The sequence below is a fragment of the Panthera tigris genome, chromosome D4 (genome assembly GCF_018350195.1).
Source record: "Panthera tigris isolate Pti1 chromosome D4, P.tigris_Pti1_mat1.1, whole genome shotgun sequence".
NCBI classification, from domain to species: domain Eukaryota; kingdom Metazoa; phylum Chordata; class Mammalia; order Carnivora; family Felidae; genus Panthera; species Panthera tigris.
Genome location: NC_056672.1, coordinates 70,210,702 through 70,228,609, shown reverse-complemented (window position 1 = coordinate 70,228,609; position 17,908 = coordinate 70,210,702). Strand labels below are relative to the sequence as shown.

Sequence of the window (17,908 nt, the reverse complement as noted above, 5' to 3'; positions counted from 1 at the left end):
ACCCAGGCATCCCATGTTTGTTTGTTTATTGAGAGAGAGACAGAGGACAAGCAGGGGAGGGGCAGAGAGAGAAGGAGACACAGACTCTGAAGCAGGCTCCAGGCTCCGAGCCGTCAGCACAGAACCCGACACGGGGCTTGAACTCATGAACCGTGAGAGCGTGACCTGAGCTGAAGTCGAACACTTAATTGACTGAGTCACCCAAAGGCCCCAGAATATTTATTAATTACAAAGGACAAAGTAATTTTACTCTAGAACCTTATAAGACACTCCCTCAATCCGGTGATCCAAGTTGATATTATATGAAAAAAAAGTCAACATCTGTCCCTGATTGGACACAGTGAGAAGAAATAACATCATTTTTGTGGTAGTCCTACCAAGATGCATAACCTACATGTACTCATGTGAAAGCATAGACAAATCCGGAATGAGGCATATTCTATAAAATTGGGGATGACGGAGATCATGTTGGCAATTTATTCTCAAATGGTTCATAATAAGAGATATTTGCACTGTACTTGGGAACTTAAGGTTGAGACTGTTTCAAAATTTAAAAATTAATAATCAAAAGGGTTACCTTGAGTCACTGTAGATTTGACGGAAGCCAAGTGTCAAGATGGGAATAAGATCTGGATAAACCAAGTCAAACGCCAACAATTATATGTTAGGGTAATGCTTTTTAGATAGTCTCCAGTGAAAGAAGTTACCCCTCAGTCCATTATGAACCAATACTTTAAAAAAAAGCGCAAAACTCCACACTTGGATTTGAGGACAATGCCAAATTGCGACAAGAATTTTCAAATGCTTGCTCTCAATGTCTGTACTTATTCTCGGCATGGACTGGTAACGAACAGTCCGTGGACTAGCCCAGATCACATTTTGAGTAGCACTTCTCTGCAGCAGGACGTGCAGATCTCTGATTGCCATCATATCCAAATGGGAAACAAAAACTACTGGTCACGCTGTTGTCCATAATGGTAGCCACATTACCACCAGCCATTTACACAAAGTATACAAAGGGACTGCCCAGGCAATGGGAGGGGACTAAAGACCTGCCTTTACAAAGAGTCACTCAATTTCTCCAAATGTGTCATAGGATAAGAATGAATGAGACCACCCCTGATTCCAAAGAAATGGCACCGTGATGACTAAAAGGAAGACCAGTCCAATCGTACAGAAGAGGGACAAAAACATCTATGGTCGATCCGCAACCCTGGGTCATGACTGCCATTGCTAGGAAAGAACCTGGCACTCAGACGGCGTTAGTAGAGCACTTCGTCCAAATCAGATGGGTTCGATTTAACTACAGATGCTAAGGGTCAAGCTACCGACTCCAACACAGTCCACACATGGGCTCACTCTGACACACTGCCCCTCCCTCAGCCAGAGGCAGCCCTTTCAAACAGAAGAGAACAATTCTCTACTAAACCAAACCCGGAACAGAACAATGGGAGAGGAGCCATTGCATCCTCTGGGAAATGGCACACCGTCCAGGCCCAGGGTTCTTCTGACTCCAGTTGCATGTCCCTGGATACAAAAACCCTTGTGTCAGTGCCCCCGACACTAATTCTAGCCACACCCAGAGGAGGCTCCACAAAGAAACACATAAACTGGAATCAACCGATTCCCACGGCATCTGTCTCTGGTGCGCACTTCACTTACCTGGAGCGGTTTTGTAGCATGATGTTCGGGAGGGCAGCGATTGGGCGTTCTTTGCCCTGGGGCTCTGGGTATTCTGCAAGACTTGCCTCTGCCTCTTCAGTTCCTCTTCCCTTTCTTGAGCTGCTCGGATCTCTTCTTCGATCATGGACAAAGTCCGCTGCTTCCTTGACCTCAGCTTGAAGGGTCCAACCATCACATCGGACTCTTGAGTGGCCAGGAGCGAGGCTGTGCTCCTCAGCTCAGCTGCCTCTGAGTACTTGCTGAAATAGCTCCCTTCCGGTCTGGTCTCCTCCATGTTTATTGGGCCACTGGGCTGTACGGCTGGCAGTGGCTGGGAGGGCCCCCTTTCCCTGAGTGCCCGGTCTTCAGCAGGCAGAATCTTTGGTAATACCTCCCTCTTCTCTTGAACAGGAGAAGACACCTGAGGCGGCTCAAACATGCCCTGAGGCTTCTCTGAACTGGGAGCCCCAGTGCCAGCTTCCTCTAGAGTTGTTCCAGGTCCCTGCTGTTCTGTCCCACCCTTGCTGGTTTCGGACACAGCTCTATCCACTTGCTCGGCTATGGCTTGTTGAATGGCATTCTGCACCAGGAGACCAGCCTGATACTCCAAGGGGTCATCAACCGATGGAGAGTCTCCCAGTGTGGATGAAGGGGAATAGAAACCGTGATCGCTAAAGGACTTGGAGACGCCTTCTCCTCGGCCCTCTGAAGGGTTGTCAGTTTGTGGAGTCTGGGGCAGAGAAAAATCAGCCAGTGAATTCTCCTGGAGGGCATTGGTTGTCTCATTGGAGGCCCCGCTGTCACTGATGTTGTCCATGCTAAAATCGTTGGACAGGGTCTCCAGGACAGTGGTATCCTGGGACCTCACTGACAATTCATCCAAACCAGAGTCAAGCTCCTCTTGGGTCAAAGAGACATTGACTGACCTTGAAAACTGATCCAAGATCCCAGGGTCGTCATCCTTGACCACAGTGAGGACGGCCCGGGCACTGGTAAACTCCCCATCCTCTGCCCACAGTTTGGATAAGGGCCCACGTTTGGAAGGCTCACTGTAGGGCCCTTCCCTCCCCTGAGGAGCTGTGCTGCCCTGGCTTCCCCCCGCAGGCTGACTCTCCAGGGCACAGCTGGCTTTCTGCTGCCCCTTGGCTGCTGATGCACCACTGTCTTCTGGAAGGCCCCCGACGGAAGCTGGTCTCGAGATGGTCAGTGGCTTGTCTGAGTTGATTGACCCCAGAGGCCTATAAAAGGGCTTGATAGAGAAGAGCCTAGGTGTACTCTGGCCCTTGGCCACTGTTTGCCTGGAACTCTCCATGAGCTGGAACTGTTTGCGAGCAGCAGAGAAGTCTATCTGCTCGGTGACGATGTCCTCCTTTACGTTTTCTGCCGCGCTGGCCTGGTCATGTGAGGCCACAGGGGCCGCGCAGAGCTGGGCTGGGGGCGGCTGCTGCTGTTGCATGAGCAGCTGTTCCTGCTGCGCCCTCCTCTCCTTGCGCTCCTTGTACTTTTTGTGCGACTCCAGATGTTCCTCGTCCAGCTGCTCCTCGATGGTTTTTTCCTGGGGAGGATTCCACCATTTTGCCGCGATGCCAGGATTCTTTTTCACGGCCTGGCTCCGGATGAGTTCTCTCCTTTCCTTTTCCAGCTCCAGCATCTCTTCCGAAGGCCTCACTTTTCTGACACAGAATTGCTCCTTCTCATTCTCGTCGTCCTCAAAGAGCTTGGAGGGCTTCTTGTCCTCGTGGAAGGCACGCAGCTCAAACTTGGCCTCCTTCTTCAGTGTGGTGAGCGTGAGCTCCCCGTCACGGCCCGAGCACCGCGAGCTGGTGGAGGAGCTGGGGCTCGTGGGTGCCTGGAGGCCGTCCCCCAGCAGATCTTGGGGCTGGTCAGGCGAGTGGCCGTTGGCTTTTCCACCCTCTGCCATGGTGTCAGAGTTGCTTGTGCTGAACTCGATGTGAGGAGGGGCCTGTTTGCCCGCTGCCCTCTCCGTGAGTTCTGGCTGGATGGCTGTGTGGGCAGGTGGGCTTCGACTGCTCGCCACGACGACTGCTCCAGGCTCTGGGGACGACGTGCCGTTGTAAGTTCCGTCCACAGCAGAATCGCAGCAGCTGGCCTCCAGCACCTCGTCTAGATAGCGGATCTCTCTGGCCACATCATTATCCAGAGATTCATGGTGATCAGCGAGGAGGCCATTGTGGGGGGGTGAGTAGAAAGGGGAGGGGTGGTCCATGGAAGGCGGGGTAGAGGTGATTCCAGGAACACTTTTACATTCTGCAACAGAGACTTCAATTTCCATGTTTTTGTGATCTGGGGGAAGGGAGCTGGTTGCAGGCTCCAGGGGGCCGACGCTGCAATTGTCTCTCTCGTTTTTTAGCCGGACATCATCCTCAGAAAGCTGGGGAGGCTTCTGAAATAAAGAGACAACAAAGGTCAGGGTTAGCTATTAAATCTCTTATGGAGGAGAACCCTGAGAAATTAACTGGTAACTCACTGGAAGAAAAACTGAAGCAATGACAAGTTCTTTGGAACAGAGATTTCTCTTCTAATAATTCTTCGCATATTCATTTTGCTGTGGTAATTCATTCATAAACCTCTCGATGTTACAGATTCTGCTTTGTTTACTGGGGGTCCAGAGAACGTTCAATAAATGCCAGTCCCATTCTTAAATTTAAAAGTAAATTAAGATTCAGATCATTTGAAGACATTGCTCAAATATCTTCTAAAGTAGAAAAGATTATACAGGAATTGTACCAGAATTTAATAAAATATCTTAATAGCAAACTACTGCAGAAATGTAATAGGACTATTTGTGCGTCCCCAAGTAGAGTAAGATGGTCCTTTGGCATCAGCGATTTTTATTGAAATCCTCTGCCATATGTAATGCAATATTTCTGGAGACAAGAAACTTCCTGGAAAAATTTTCCAAGAGAAAATACTGGAAAACAGTAGATTCCTTCAATGGCTCCTTAACAGCTACAGGGCCCCAGTGCAATGGCTCTTAATCGATCATGTACATTATAAACACCGTAACCAAAGCCACTGACTGTATAGTTCTGTTCTCTGGGACTACATCAAAACAACACTCCTTAGTTAAGGAGTGAGGGCTGCTTTGAAAAGTTCGTAGCCAGCGGCAATTCTCCAGTTCCTAAAATGTACTATATGTGATAGCTCCAATCTTATTGTTAAATAAGAAAAACCACATCTTTTTAATGTTTTGAAATAAATCCTATATTTTCACCAATCCCATGTGATTTCTTTTTTGGCATTAGTAAAATTAATTTTCAAATTCTAGGAGGATTTTTTTTTCATACCCAAGGATTCTGGTTTATCTCAGAAAATTCAGTGGTAAACTGTAAGCTTAATTTGAGTGTCCCTCAAGAATTTCACTGACACCTTGGTCAGGTTTGTCTTCCTCTCTTGAGTCTAGAGTATGCCTCATATTACATAGTACAATGCAAAACTGCAAGATGGTACCATTTTCATTTGCATCGGTTGTGAACAATTTTAAACTCTTAGAACATAATATTAAAACACCACCTCAGGATGATTCTCAGGAGATTCATTTCAAAACACTGCCAAGGAAGGTTCATAATTATGGATTTGTTCATGAGACTTAAACAGCATGGGAGTTTACCCTACATGCTCTGCACTTCTGTCAGAATGCTGAAAACTCTCATGGTCATCCATGACCTAGAAGGTCATCCATGAGCTGGAAGGTCACCCATGAACAGGTGGTTTCTTTCACTCTTCATTTTTTACATTCTCCTGTAGACTTAAATCAATCAAGTAATATATGTTCCTTCTTTAGGAATAGGTAACAATGATTCTTTTGTCAATACCTTCTGGTCTTGGATGAACTTCCAGTCTAGTTCTGGTCTTTGTCCAAATCTGGTCCTTTAATACCATTAATATTTATAATGCTAATATCTTTATTTTATTTTATTTTATTTTATTTTATTTTATTTTATTTTATTTTATTTTTTTACCATTATAAGCTAATGGTTCTCTTATCTTTAGAATGACATCAAGAGTCATGTCAAAGACATTTTTACTGCCTTTTAAAAACATTAACTAGACTTTCTTTTGGCAAGGCAATCGCCAGTAATATCTATGCCGTTAAGAATTACAGAAAAAATATTAAGTTTTATTTATTTATTGAGAGAGAGAAAGAAAGAACGAGTGGGGGAGGGGCAGGGAAAGAGAGTCCCAAGCAGGCTCTGTGCTCTGCACCAAGCCTGACTCGGGGCTTGATCTCATGACCAGGAGATCATGACCTGAGCTGAAATCAAGAGGGGTATGCTTAACCGACTGAGCCACCCAGGCACCCTAAGAATTACAGAAAATTTGAATGCCTGCCACTTACTGGCTGCCATTCAATTTCAAATAAACCTACGTCAAAATTAGCCTACTCCATGGAAAGCTATTACTGGAATAAAGAGACCAACAAAAAGAGACACAAAGCACTGCTACAGTGAGAGACAGATTATCTGTGAGTCTCCCACTCCAGCTTCATTTAGTCAATGATTTACTGCTAACAGTCTTTATGGGAATAAGGAGAGCTTTTCCTGTATCCTTTCTGGCTTCTGGGGGCGGAGGAGGGAAGATAGGAAAATGGTAGGAAGTTGCTGGAACTGAAAAATGGTTGAAAATCACTGCCCTATTGAACATAAAGTATTTTAGAGTAGTTGGCATAAGAGGAAAGAGGGTGGCATAGCATTAAAGGAATTTAAAAGGCAAATAATTCATTCTATAGCTCATTTGGTCATTAATCCATTCATTAAACATGCAGGAAGCTTATTTTGTGGGGTCATAATGGATTAGCAGTAACAATAAGCTCCAGGAGACACTTTTTTTCTTAACAAAAATTGGACTTCCTAGGAAGCCCTAAGTCTCTTTTGGAGTTTATTTCGTCTTGTCAGGAGGAGTGAAAAACTTGCCTATAGTTCTCTCCTGTTGCTAATCACAGGGATAGAAGGTCCTGAACCCCCTCCACAGCATTGCCCAGGAGCACACTGTCTCTTTCTCCTGGGTACGTCCATTCAAGCGCCGGACAATGAGCTAGGAGATGCTCTGCCAGCGTTTGCTTCTCTCTCAGAACTTAAAAAGTATACCAACCCTTTTCAAGGCACACTTTCTGAAGTAGCAAGTGTTCTGATTCAAAACTTTCAAAGTCTGAGAACGGCTTGTGACAATACATTTTCGCAATGTCAAAAAGACTACCATTAGCTTTTCGTCAGAAATGATGAGTCTCGTGCCTTGAATATCTTCTATGATGGGTCAAACTAAGATTTTACAAATGCTGATCACTGATTAAAAGTCAGAGTTTGGAGTCCCAATGTACTGAGACATGATTCCGTTCCAATACACTTGTGTAAAAAATCTAGGCACTGGAGGGTGTAAACAGGAAAGCGGCTCTCTCTCCTTCCCGTTACAAGGGGGCTCCTCCCGCTTCTTTCCATAAATTCAGAACATTTTTCTTGACACTCTGTTCCATGTACTTCAGAGAGTAGCAGCTCTACACCCTAATCAAGGTAGAAGTAATTAAAGAGATAACCCTGACTTACTGATTCACAACCATGCCTCAGAGATCCTGAGTTTTTGGAAAGTTAGGCAACAGTTATAACAAAGGAGCAAATTCCTGAGTTCTATTCTCAACTGGAGGAATTTACCTTCATGCAAGATGGCCTGATACAATCAAAGCCACCTGTAAACTACACCAGGTAAACAGAAGTGGCAGGAATCTGGGCTTGGTGTCATTAAATGATGTCTTGCTCAAACCAACAAATGCTCATTGCTCCCTTCGAAGATTAAAAAGACTGGACTTTTCCCTATGCTTCAGATAAGGTGAACCTGATTCCGGATTCAGATAAAGTACACACTCATCAAGGGGACTGGGAAGTCCTTCTGAAATCAACTGTGCCTCAGTGCAAAACAGAACAAAAACAAAAACAAAACCGAGCAAACTGGATTTTCAAAGGGTGCTAAGGGGCACCCTCTTTGGACTGCCCCTGCGAACCCTCCAGGCGGAGGCCTGGTAGAGCAGGACACATAATACCTGCCAGCCTACTGGCTTCCCCAAATAGCTAATAGCTGGTCAGGACGTCTACTATTTACTTTAGAAGATGTGGGCAGAGACAATATAATACAGCTGTATGTGTGTGTTTGAAATTAGTTTAAATTACATTCAGAAGCAGAGAGCCAACCTAACTGGGAATATACACTCTAGGAGTGGTCAACCAGGACCTAATCAGAAATTCCAAGCTCCATAGATGGCTTCCTTCCTGGGTAGTTTGGCTCTCTTTAACTCCCACAGCCCCCTGAGGCATTGCCAACTGGTATCATTAAGGTGAGAAATGGGTTTTCATCAGTGAAATTAGTGGCTTGTCAATTAGCATGATAAAAACTGGAAATCTGGTGAAGTTGGTAGTGTTCAAATTTGCGGATTAGAGATGTTCTCTGTCCTTTCCCGAAATAGATTTCCAGACAGAGTGAGCAGGGCAGGGGAAGGGGGCTCGTACACCCTTAGGGATGGTGCTTTGAGCCTAAAAGCTAAATGGCTCTTTCTCTGTCTTTAGGTTCAGAGGACTTTAATGGTTTATTAACCCCTATAGGGTAAGGGAATCCTGCCTTGTAAAACCTGTCTTCATGCAAGGTGGGGCTGGAGCATCTAGAATCTTCAGGAGCTGGGATTTCTTTGAGGTTACAGACAGTAGGTTTTATGCCTACTTTTACAAAGGGTTGCTTAATAAACGTCTGTATGGGTGCCAGAACTCAGTGCAAGACGTGCTTCTATTATAACCCGGTAGCCAGGTTGTGTCTCAAGCTGCCGCTATTTACCAAAACGTGCTTAATAGTTATGCAAAACAAATTAGTATGGGTTAGTTTACAATATGGGTGGTGCCCGGGATCGCCTATGAAAGTTCTGCCAGACCCTATGCAAGACAATCATGGGACTCTCCTTGGCAGACTGTAACTCCTTTGTAAGCAGGACTTGTAACAAGATCTCTCAAATCTGTTTCGGGAATTAGAGTAGATAATGTGTTTAAAAGTACTATGTATACCGCGAAGTGTTTAATGCAAATGTTCCTTATTATTAAGCAATTTTACACGGAAGTGTAAATGACCATTATTAAATTCTCTCTGGGAGCTGGTTGACTTTTTGTGGGGAGGAGCAGGGCGTGATGGGGAAGTTTTCATTTTGAGAAGAAATCCACATGAGGCAATTACAGGGGAAAGGCCGAGGCAAGGCTAGAAGTCAGACCTAAGGCATCTCTAACCTCCCTAATCTTTTCCAGTCACATCGGAAGCAGAGGAGGGGTCACACATTGGCCTGAACAGAACCTGGACCATTGCCAATACACTACTAGCTGCACAGATGTACAAGTGAATGAGGCAGCACAATGAGCCTGTTTGGTGGGCACACTGTGAGTGTCACATCTCCATTTTTTTTAAAGTTTATTTATTTGGAGAGACAGAGAGAATGGGGGAGGAGCAGAGAGAGAGGGAGAGACAGAATCCCAAGCAGGCTTCAGCATGAAGCCCAGTGCGAAGTTCGAACCCACAAACTGTGAGATCGTGACCTGAGCTGAGATCAGGAGTCGGATGCCCAACCGACTGAGCCACCCAGGTGCCCAGTCACATCTCCATTTTACTGCGGACACACTCTGTTCATAGTACACAAACATACACGATCTGGGCTGATACTTGCAACGAGGCCCTTTTGTATGCAAAACTTTAGTTTTAAAACTTTAGAATATGAGGTTTAGAGAAATTGAAAGATTTTTCCCAAGATCACCTGGCTAGGAAGTGGCAAAGACAGGATTTGAAGGCCAGTTCTTCCAAATTCTCTCCTAATACTTCAAAAAGTGTTCTCAGTGACAGCAGGCTTCCAAAATGATTAGGGCTATGTTAAGAAGGGTGGATAGATTTAAAGAGTATTCACTTGGCTTTCTGGTTGACCGTTTGCACACCTGTATCTCTAGAAGTGATGGGAGACACGCAATTTGGCTTCAGAAGTCAGAGACACCTCCCCACCATTTATTCAGAAAGGAACTGAGACAGACTTCCTGGAGACTTAGTTTCAGCTTCCTTTCTTTTGCTCTCCCTGTAGGCCCCCTAGTTAGAAATGAGGGTGCTGACTTCCTGCACGGTCTGGGAATTTTACCTTTCCAGCTGGCCTCTGAGGAGAGTCCTCTGCTTCCTCCACGTCAACCCAGGGGCAAAATATTAATATCCCACATCCCAGACATTGCAATAGACACCATGCATAAAGGCTGTGACTCCTTCCCAACACCACAGAGTCAACAGCACAGGCGAGATTCTAGAAGACTGTGTAATTTGCCCAGAAAACACATCAGGGTCCTGACAGCTGCCCAGCTGGGGTGATGGACGCCAGTGTGCTCTCTCTTCCTTGCATCTTCTGCTGGGCTTATCATGAGCTGAAAGAACTTGAAGGAGGTACATTTTCCTTAGCAGATATGGCTGGGACCAGGGGGTTACCAAAAAGGTGTCCTTTGCTACAAGGACAAGCAGGAAGCTGTAACTTCTACTCAAATGTATTCACAGCTTCCCCACCCACCTCCCCACCACCCTCAGGCTGTTACCTCTAGACACAGCCCGTTACCAGCTGTGACCTCCCAGGCTCCTAGCCTAAATGCCTGGTGTGACCCAAATCACTCAAACATCAGCCGCAGGCTGCACAACCAGCTTCCTACTCTGAATAACCCAGATTACTTCCTACTAAGGCCATGCTATTTAAATTAGAAAGACTTTTCCCCAGGTAATAGGTGACCTGATCCTTTAATCCAGTTATTTTTAAGTTCCACCAAAAATACAAACTCATTCTTGGCCAGGGAACAGAGGCGTGGCTATAAAATAAAACTTCCGCATAGCTGTGAAACCAGAGAGCATCTCCGTTTTCCCTTCTTACCCTTTCTCTTTTTTCTTAAGTTGAGTTTTGAGTACACAGGGTGCAATTGCTCTCACAGCAGAGAACTGGTTCTGTGGTCCATGTGGTGGAACCATCTAAAATGCTTCTTACAGGACTCAACTTCCTGGCTGTTATTTCTATCACAAAGATAAATGGAAGGAAGGGATGCAACCCGGCTCATGGAGGCTGCAAAGATGTCCACATTACTCTCCTGAACTTTATCAGAGTTGGAGGGACCAGACTGGAGCTAAGGTCTGGAGATCTGGGGCAGAGGGACTCCCTAAGCTGAGGGAACTTCAGGAGTGTGGGAGGGGAGCCCAGAGGCTGAAGAGGTCAAAGTGCATTCCTATGAGGATAAGCATGCCCTGGGAACCTGCTGAGTGGTAAGCTTTGGGCAGGGCCCTGGTGGGGTGGGGTCCCCTGAGCTCTGGGGTGGTCCCTACTCTGCAGCAAGGAGCATACAGCCTTGGAGGCAGAGATTTCCAAGGAAATCTCCAAAAAGAGAAAAAAGTACGAGGCAAAGGAAGTGCTAAGTCAGAAGAAAATCCCAGCCCTGTACAACAGCACACACCGGGCTGGCTAGAAAGAGTTTATGAAGAAAACTGGGAGTGCCCAAATTCCTCAGCAGCTGGCCTGCAGCTCCTCAGACCCTCCCTGTTGAAGATGGCAAGCTGGGGGCAGGCCGGAGAAAGTGCCGGAGGGCCTCTGAGTAGTCCCTTTCCACCCAGCCTTGTGAGGGAGCAGAGAATGGGAATGTCTGAGAATGCCTTGCTTCCTTCCTTGGTTTGGCTTCAGGCTTCGGCCAGGAAGAGGAGGGGAGAGGTGATAGCCTGGGCCATATTCCAGTCCAAAGGCCTTTCCTCTTCTGCCCCCTCGCAGCGCTTCTTCCGGCCTAGAGGACCAGGGGCCTGGGTTGACGGTGGGAAGCCAGAAGCCTCATCACTCCCTGAGAAGGATCCCTTCCTGGTTGATGGAAACATGCCAGACTTAAAGACCCTGAGCACTCCTGGGCAGTTGCAGGCTAAAGTCAGACCAGGCGGACTCAGGGTTAAATGCTCTGACCCCTGATCCAGGGAGCTAACACTAACAATGGCTCTTGGACCTCCTGCCGTGAAGCATTACAGCTAAATATGACTGGGACAGTTCTAAAAAGATGTTCCTGCTCTTACAGGCCCAGCCTTTCTTGCTGAGAGCTTCTATGGCATCACCATCCGGCTATCTCTCTGCCTTAGAGTACAGATACAGCCTTAGAGTATAGATACGGGCTTGAAGATGGGATGAAAATACTTCTAGAACCTTCCTTCACTGGAAACAAACTATGTCTTGGCTCACACTTCTGTTGAAGGAAAGTGGTCAATTTATAACGTCATGGAGTCTCCCCGAGACCACAGCCTGCCCTATTAATAGTATCCCCTTAACCCAGCTCCAAAGTCACCCGCTCAGATGTCAGGCTGCACATCTGGAATATGTCAAGGTGTCGTTTGATTAACACATTTACAGCTTGGGCTTTCCGTGAAAGCAACTGAAGATGGGGGTGGGGAGCCAGGGGGGTTGGAGGGAGGAAGGAAGCTGTTTCCTTTTCTATAGCAAGTGGTGAAAGGTTTGTTTCTTTCAGCTGCCTGGAGATCCACTCCCCACAGGAGTGACTGGGAATGGCTGGGAGGCTTTAGGGTTGCCCCAACTGAGGAAAGATGCTTCGTTTCTGCTCCAAGAAGGTCAAGCTTCACTTCCTCCTCAATGCAACAAACTCCGAGCTCTGTCAAGGAGTCCTCAGATGCTCTTCTCCCCAGAGGCCCTTTTCTCCATGAGACGATTTTACAGGGCAGTCCCCACCTCCAGAATAAACCAACATCAAGGCCTCAGAGGGAACTCTGGCTCCTGCAGCCAGAAATTTCTAGGGTAACTAATTCTGCCGAAAGCAAAAGCAAGTCCGGCTTTAGTTCTTTATAACTCAGCTGTGTCCCTCTTGGTTTTAAAATAGTTCAGGATCTTGGGTTCTTGCCTGGCCAACCACTAATGGCAGAGAGCAAAAGCTGAGCACCACTGTGGACCCAGCACAAATCCACTATGTTGAGGCAGAGAGCCAAGAGAAAAGAGGAAACGGTGCCAGAAGCCTCTGAGCTTAACCCTTTGTCCACAGATGACACTGTGCACACGAACGGAGCTGATGAGGTTCTCTTCCCACTCCCTGGGCTCCTACAGGACACAGGCACACACATTCCCCAGAAAGCCCCGAGTCACTCCGTGAACGTGGCGGGTCCCACAGCTCGGCCTCGTTACAGACCAAATAAATACAAGGCGTTAACTAGAAAACCAGTTACCAGAGTCACTGGGTCGCTTGCTTCTACTCCGGACAAGGACAGACACACAGGTTCTCTTTCGCAGACACCCTCACGCACCATCGTCCCGGCCTCGTGTGCCACATGTGTGCATCTTTGCACGCACTGGACGCCTGGTGCCGCGCTTCCTCTCTGCCATTTAACTTGCAAGCTGGGGGGGTTGACGAGATTTCCAAGAGAAGCAAGTCGCCAGTCGGAGCTCAGCTGCCCACTCTGCCTCTAGAGGGAAAGGACTCCGCAGCACAGCCCTACAGTCCTGACTCTGAGTCCCCCTCCACCAGGACGGGCCCCGGGAAGGAACCCGTTCCTTCCAGATTAGAAAAGAAAAGGACAGTAAGATAGGTCAGCAGACTCGGCTTACCCTGCCCACAGTGCGTGTCTCAAACGTCCCCAGTCGGAACTGCCTCTTTTTCCAGACGGATTCCTGCGCACTGGCTCAAGCAGGACAAATTCCTTCCGAGCCTCCTGACTGAAGCCTGTGATGTCACAGCCGCCCCTCCCTCTGCTCCCTAAAAGGCCATTCACACAAAGAAGGGCTTTAACCTCCTTCAGAGAACCTTGGCCCCTCCCTAGAGGCCGAGCCTGGAGGGCAGGCACCGGCCAGAGGCAACCCCAGCCTTCTCCCCAGGTGCTCAGAGGGCCCCAGGAGGTCCACCCTGTCCATCGGAACCAGTTACCACTGTCTTCTTAGAAAGTCAGAGACCGGCCTCGGGCAAGCAGGGAATTAATATCCTGGCGATGCTGAGGTAGCAAAAAATCTGAAAGATCCCGAAGATCCAGTAAAATTATATATACTATAAATACAATACATATATAATATTATATATAATATACATAACACTGTAAATAGATTTAGAGTAGATATATGTGCCTGTGTGTCTGTAAAGTAACAAACGCTCACTGTAGAAAATTTGGAAAATACAAATTATTCATCTTCCTCCCACTCAGAGGAAAACAGTTAATATTTTATTGCGTCCCAGTTAGTCTTCTTTTTAGAAATATGTATTTAATATAGTGGAGACCAGACACTACATGCAATTTTGTGGCCAACACTTTTTAACTTCAGAAGTTTATCTCACAAGTACTTTTTATGTCCTTCAATGGTCTTTGGAAGATAGATTTTAAAGGGTTACACAGTCTCTCACGCTGAAGTAGGACAGAGGAATTTGAAGTCTGGGATGAGTGTTGTTACTTCAAGATGTGTCTGGGGGAAGTGGCTCCGTTTTCTCAGAGGTAACCAGTATCTTCTGCCACCAAACAAGGACAGCCAAAAAACCAGATCCCTACGTACCTCGGGTGGACACAAGTGTCACCAACACCCCCCTGCTCTGTACCACAGAATCAGACTCCCAGCATTACACACTAAAGCTAATGAGTGATGATGTAAGTCCCCCTGCCCAGGTATTCAGACTGGCCCCCAACACTGCCCCCAGGTTCTATCCACCTGGTCCCCAGACTTAGGTTGACCTAGAAGAACAATTGGCTTAACTCAGGGGCTGGCTGAGAAAGTCAGTCAGAATGCAGGTCCTTGTACGGCTGTGAAGGATTCATTTTGGAGAAGACAGAGAGAATGGATATTTACAGGGAGAGGACAGCAAATGCTAAGCATGGTCCTGCACAGCCAGCAAGTTCAGGAGCAGTTTGAGAGCCGTTTCTCCTGGTAAATCAGGCGGGCAGCCCCGAGTTGGTGGCCGGACTCCCCAGTGGTCTGCGGGTTGGCCAGCGAAGCAGACCTCCCTGGACCTTCTCGAGAATATAAGTCAAGGAAAGAATAATCAGAGTGGATGGAGCTCAGGCAGAGTCTTTTGGAAGAAAAGCTAAACGTATACTATACAACTATTTACAACATCTAAACAACACCTATAATATGCAGAAACTTATTTAGAAATATCCAGGAGTTTCTCAAGGGCTAACTCGGTGATACCAAGTCATCAGGGAATAGTGTGGAAACTCTGAATTTGTGTACCCTTTGGAATAATTGGAATGTTCTTTGGTACAGTCAGAGGTATTTCAAGACGCTACTTGACAGTCTAAAGTAAAAACGAGGTGGGGAAATTACACACCAAGGGTGGCATTGCTCTGCTAGAGAGTGACAAAGCAGACGAGGGCCTTCCACGAAGACACGTTTTCAAGCCATGAGGCAAGAGTGGTACCTAGGACCTTCGACATCATCACATCTGCCCCCTCTGCTTCCATGAGGAGGTTTATAAAAAATAGTTGTTTTAAATCTTCCCTGTTCACAAAAGAGAGAATGATATGTGCTCTTAAAGTACTATGATCTAGGGGTACCTGGCTGGCTCTGTCGGTGGAGCATGTGACTCTTGAGCTTGAGGTTGTGAGTTTGAGCCCCACCTTGGGTGTAGAGATTATTAAAAACAAATAAATAAATGAACTTTAAAAAATAAAATAAAATAAAGAAGAAAAAATAATAATAAAGTACTATTATCTAATTTGTAGGCATGTTTCTCTCTCTCTCTCTCTTTTTTTTTTTAAGATTTTGAGTAATCTCTATACCCAATACAGGGCTTGAACTTACAACCCTGAGATCAAGAGTCACATGCTCTACCAACTGGGCCAGCTAGGTGCCCCATAAATAGCAGGCATGCTTCTGACTGGAGTCTGAGATGCTATGTTTCACTATACACACACACACACACACACACACACTCACTGTTATGGGATGGAACCCAACTTCCTAGGTATAAGTCCTAACACACAGTACCTCAAAATGTGACCTTCTTTGGAGACAGGGTCTTACAGAAGTAGTCAAGTCACATGATCATTAGGGTGGTCCCTAATCTACTAGTACCCTTATAAAAAGAGACTTAGACAGAGACATACCTAGAAGAGAGACCACGTGAAGATACAAGAGACAAGGCAGCCACCCATAAGCCAAGGAGAGGGGCTTGGGAAACCCTTCCCTACCGTCCTCAAAAGGAACCACGCTGCCACCTTTCGCACTTCCCGTGTCCAGGACTATGAGACAGTAAATTCCTGTTGCTTAAGCCATATAGTTTGTGGTATTTTGTGATGGCAGCTCCAGGAAGTGAATACACATGCACACATTCAGTCACACACGCGCACACATGCATGCACACGCATGCACTCACACTTGTGCACACGCATATGTACACTTACGCACACACACACCCCTCCTTCTGGTTGCAAAAATCGGATGGAGTTTAGGAAGACTCTGTGGCAAAGCCACAGTTGGGTGCTCCAGAAAAGCGCTTTATACTCCGAGGCAGAGGGAAAAATTCTCAGTCTCTGAGGGTGTCTGGCACTGGGGGGAACGAAGCCATTTTGAAACTTGGTCCTGGTTGGCTGGGGAACAGAGTGCAGTTTGTGAGGGCCCAGGGCCTGGTGTCTGCAGGAGATCGACGCTGCTACGCCATCATTCAGCAAATATCTGTTGCACCCCTACTGGGTGCCAGTCATATCTTCTCTGTTTATTCCTCCACCAACGGCAAGGTGAGGCTTCTCATCCAGTCCAAAGAGGGGCACGCCCCAGCCCATGCAGCCAAGCCCTCCCTAGGGTCACACAGCTGGTCAAGAACAGAGCTCCGGCTGGAATTCACGAATCCCACCCGGAGAGCAGAGCTCTGCCCTGGGAGGCACAGTGGGCAGTTCAGGGGGGAACCTGGGAAGTGTGACAGCAAACGGGAGGCAGAAACCGGTGGTCTTTGAAACCATGCACCTGCTGCTACGTGACTTTTGCAAGGCCGGGTTTCTTTTCTGGGTCTCAGTTTTCTGGGCTGAGAAATGAGACACCCAAGCCAGGCGAACCCTCAAAATTCACTTCCTTTCTGCTCCTAATCCTTGCGGTTCTGTGATGTCGGCGTGAACCCTGGGCAAAGGTGAGGCGCTGGGCTGTTCTGAGTCTGGTAACCGTGAGGGCAGAGCCGAGAGGAAGCAAGCCAGCAAATGGGAGCAGCAGCAGCAGCAGCCTCAGGCTTTGAAACTGCTTGATACGTGTGCCAAGAGAGATTTCAAGGATTCCCAGCTGGAACTCGGCTGCCTCAGACGTTCCCCTTGTCAGAACTATAACTCTTTCGCCCAAGGAGTTTATTCTGCTAAGTGTGGCCAGCCCATGTATATACCTTCGTGTGACAGAATGTTCCAAAGCAGATCTGCTGAGATCGGGAGGAACTAGATGGAAGTAGGCATTGTGGAGAGAGGCTGGCTTCAAAAATGGTGAGACCCAGCCTGCTGCATGGAATTACAAACCAGGGAGGAGGGGAGAGGTCGGGGCTGGGAAAGCTCCCTCCACATGCTTCCCAGAACAGAGGGGAGCTGGGGGTTTTGCAGCTTTTCAAACTGCTCCAAGGTCCAACGCGAGGCACACACCAAAGGAAGCCAGTGTCTCAGCACCTCTAAATGTCCCTTCTAAGTGGTCATGGCTGCCTTCTCCCCTACCGTTCAGGTAGGTCCACCCCAAGTCCCACCTCCACATGACTCCACACAGCAGCAAGGAGGCCAGTATTTAAAGCAATTTACACTTAGATGTGAACGTGACGGGAATATTCATAATTAAAAATAGCCTGTTTACCCAAAGGGATCTCTAACTGGGGTAAAGTGTGGGAAACTAAGACTCGCCCAGTCCTTAATTTATTGAGGGAAAATTGATGAGAAGGGAACAGCATAGCAACTTTGCTTAGAAAGACTAGGAAATTCAGTCAGCTGTACCTCCCTGGTGCTCAGGGCACTAAAAGCCACAAAGCAGGGAGCTGGCGAGAATCCACACGTGGATGTATGGACTACCAAGCTATGTCATGTGCCATGATCTTATTTATTCCCACAAAAAAACATTATTCTACAGAGAGAGAAATAGTTCAACAACTTCCAAGCCCTTACCCTTCACATTATACCCTGCAATCACTCAGTGTACCCTCTGACTGCCTCCAGCACTGCTCAAAAGGTTGGCTTTAGGAGGGAGGAAAATCCAGAATCCTTACGGTCCGTGTTACGCTTCCTTCCAGAA

At 47.1% G+C, this 17,908-nt stretch overlaps 1 protein-coding gene across 8 annotated transcripts in view; it reads right to left on the bottom strand.

Annotated features, from left to right (window-relative positions):
• PALM2AKAP2 (PALM2 and AKAP2 fusion) overlaps window positions 1-17,908 on the bottom strand; it is a 505,394-nt gene that overhangs the window by 31,154 nt on the left and 456,332 nt on the right. For 7 of the 8 annotated variants that reach the window (XM_042965217.1, XM_042965223.1, XM_042965222.1 and 4 more), the window contains one exon: window positions 1,663-4,066. In XM_042965217.1, coding sequence (XP_042821151.1) covers window positions 1,663-4,066 — 2,404 coding nt within the window. Of the gene's footprint in view, window positions 1-1,662; window positions 4,067-13,288; window positions 13,351-17,908 lie in introns of those variants that run through there. The other variant, XM_042965225.1, reaches the window with a different exon arrangement.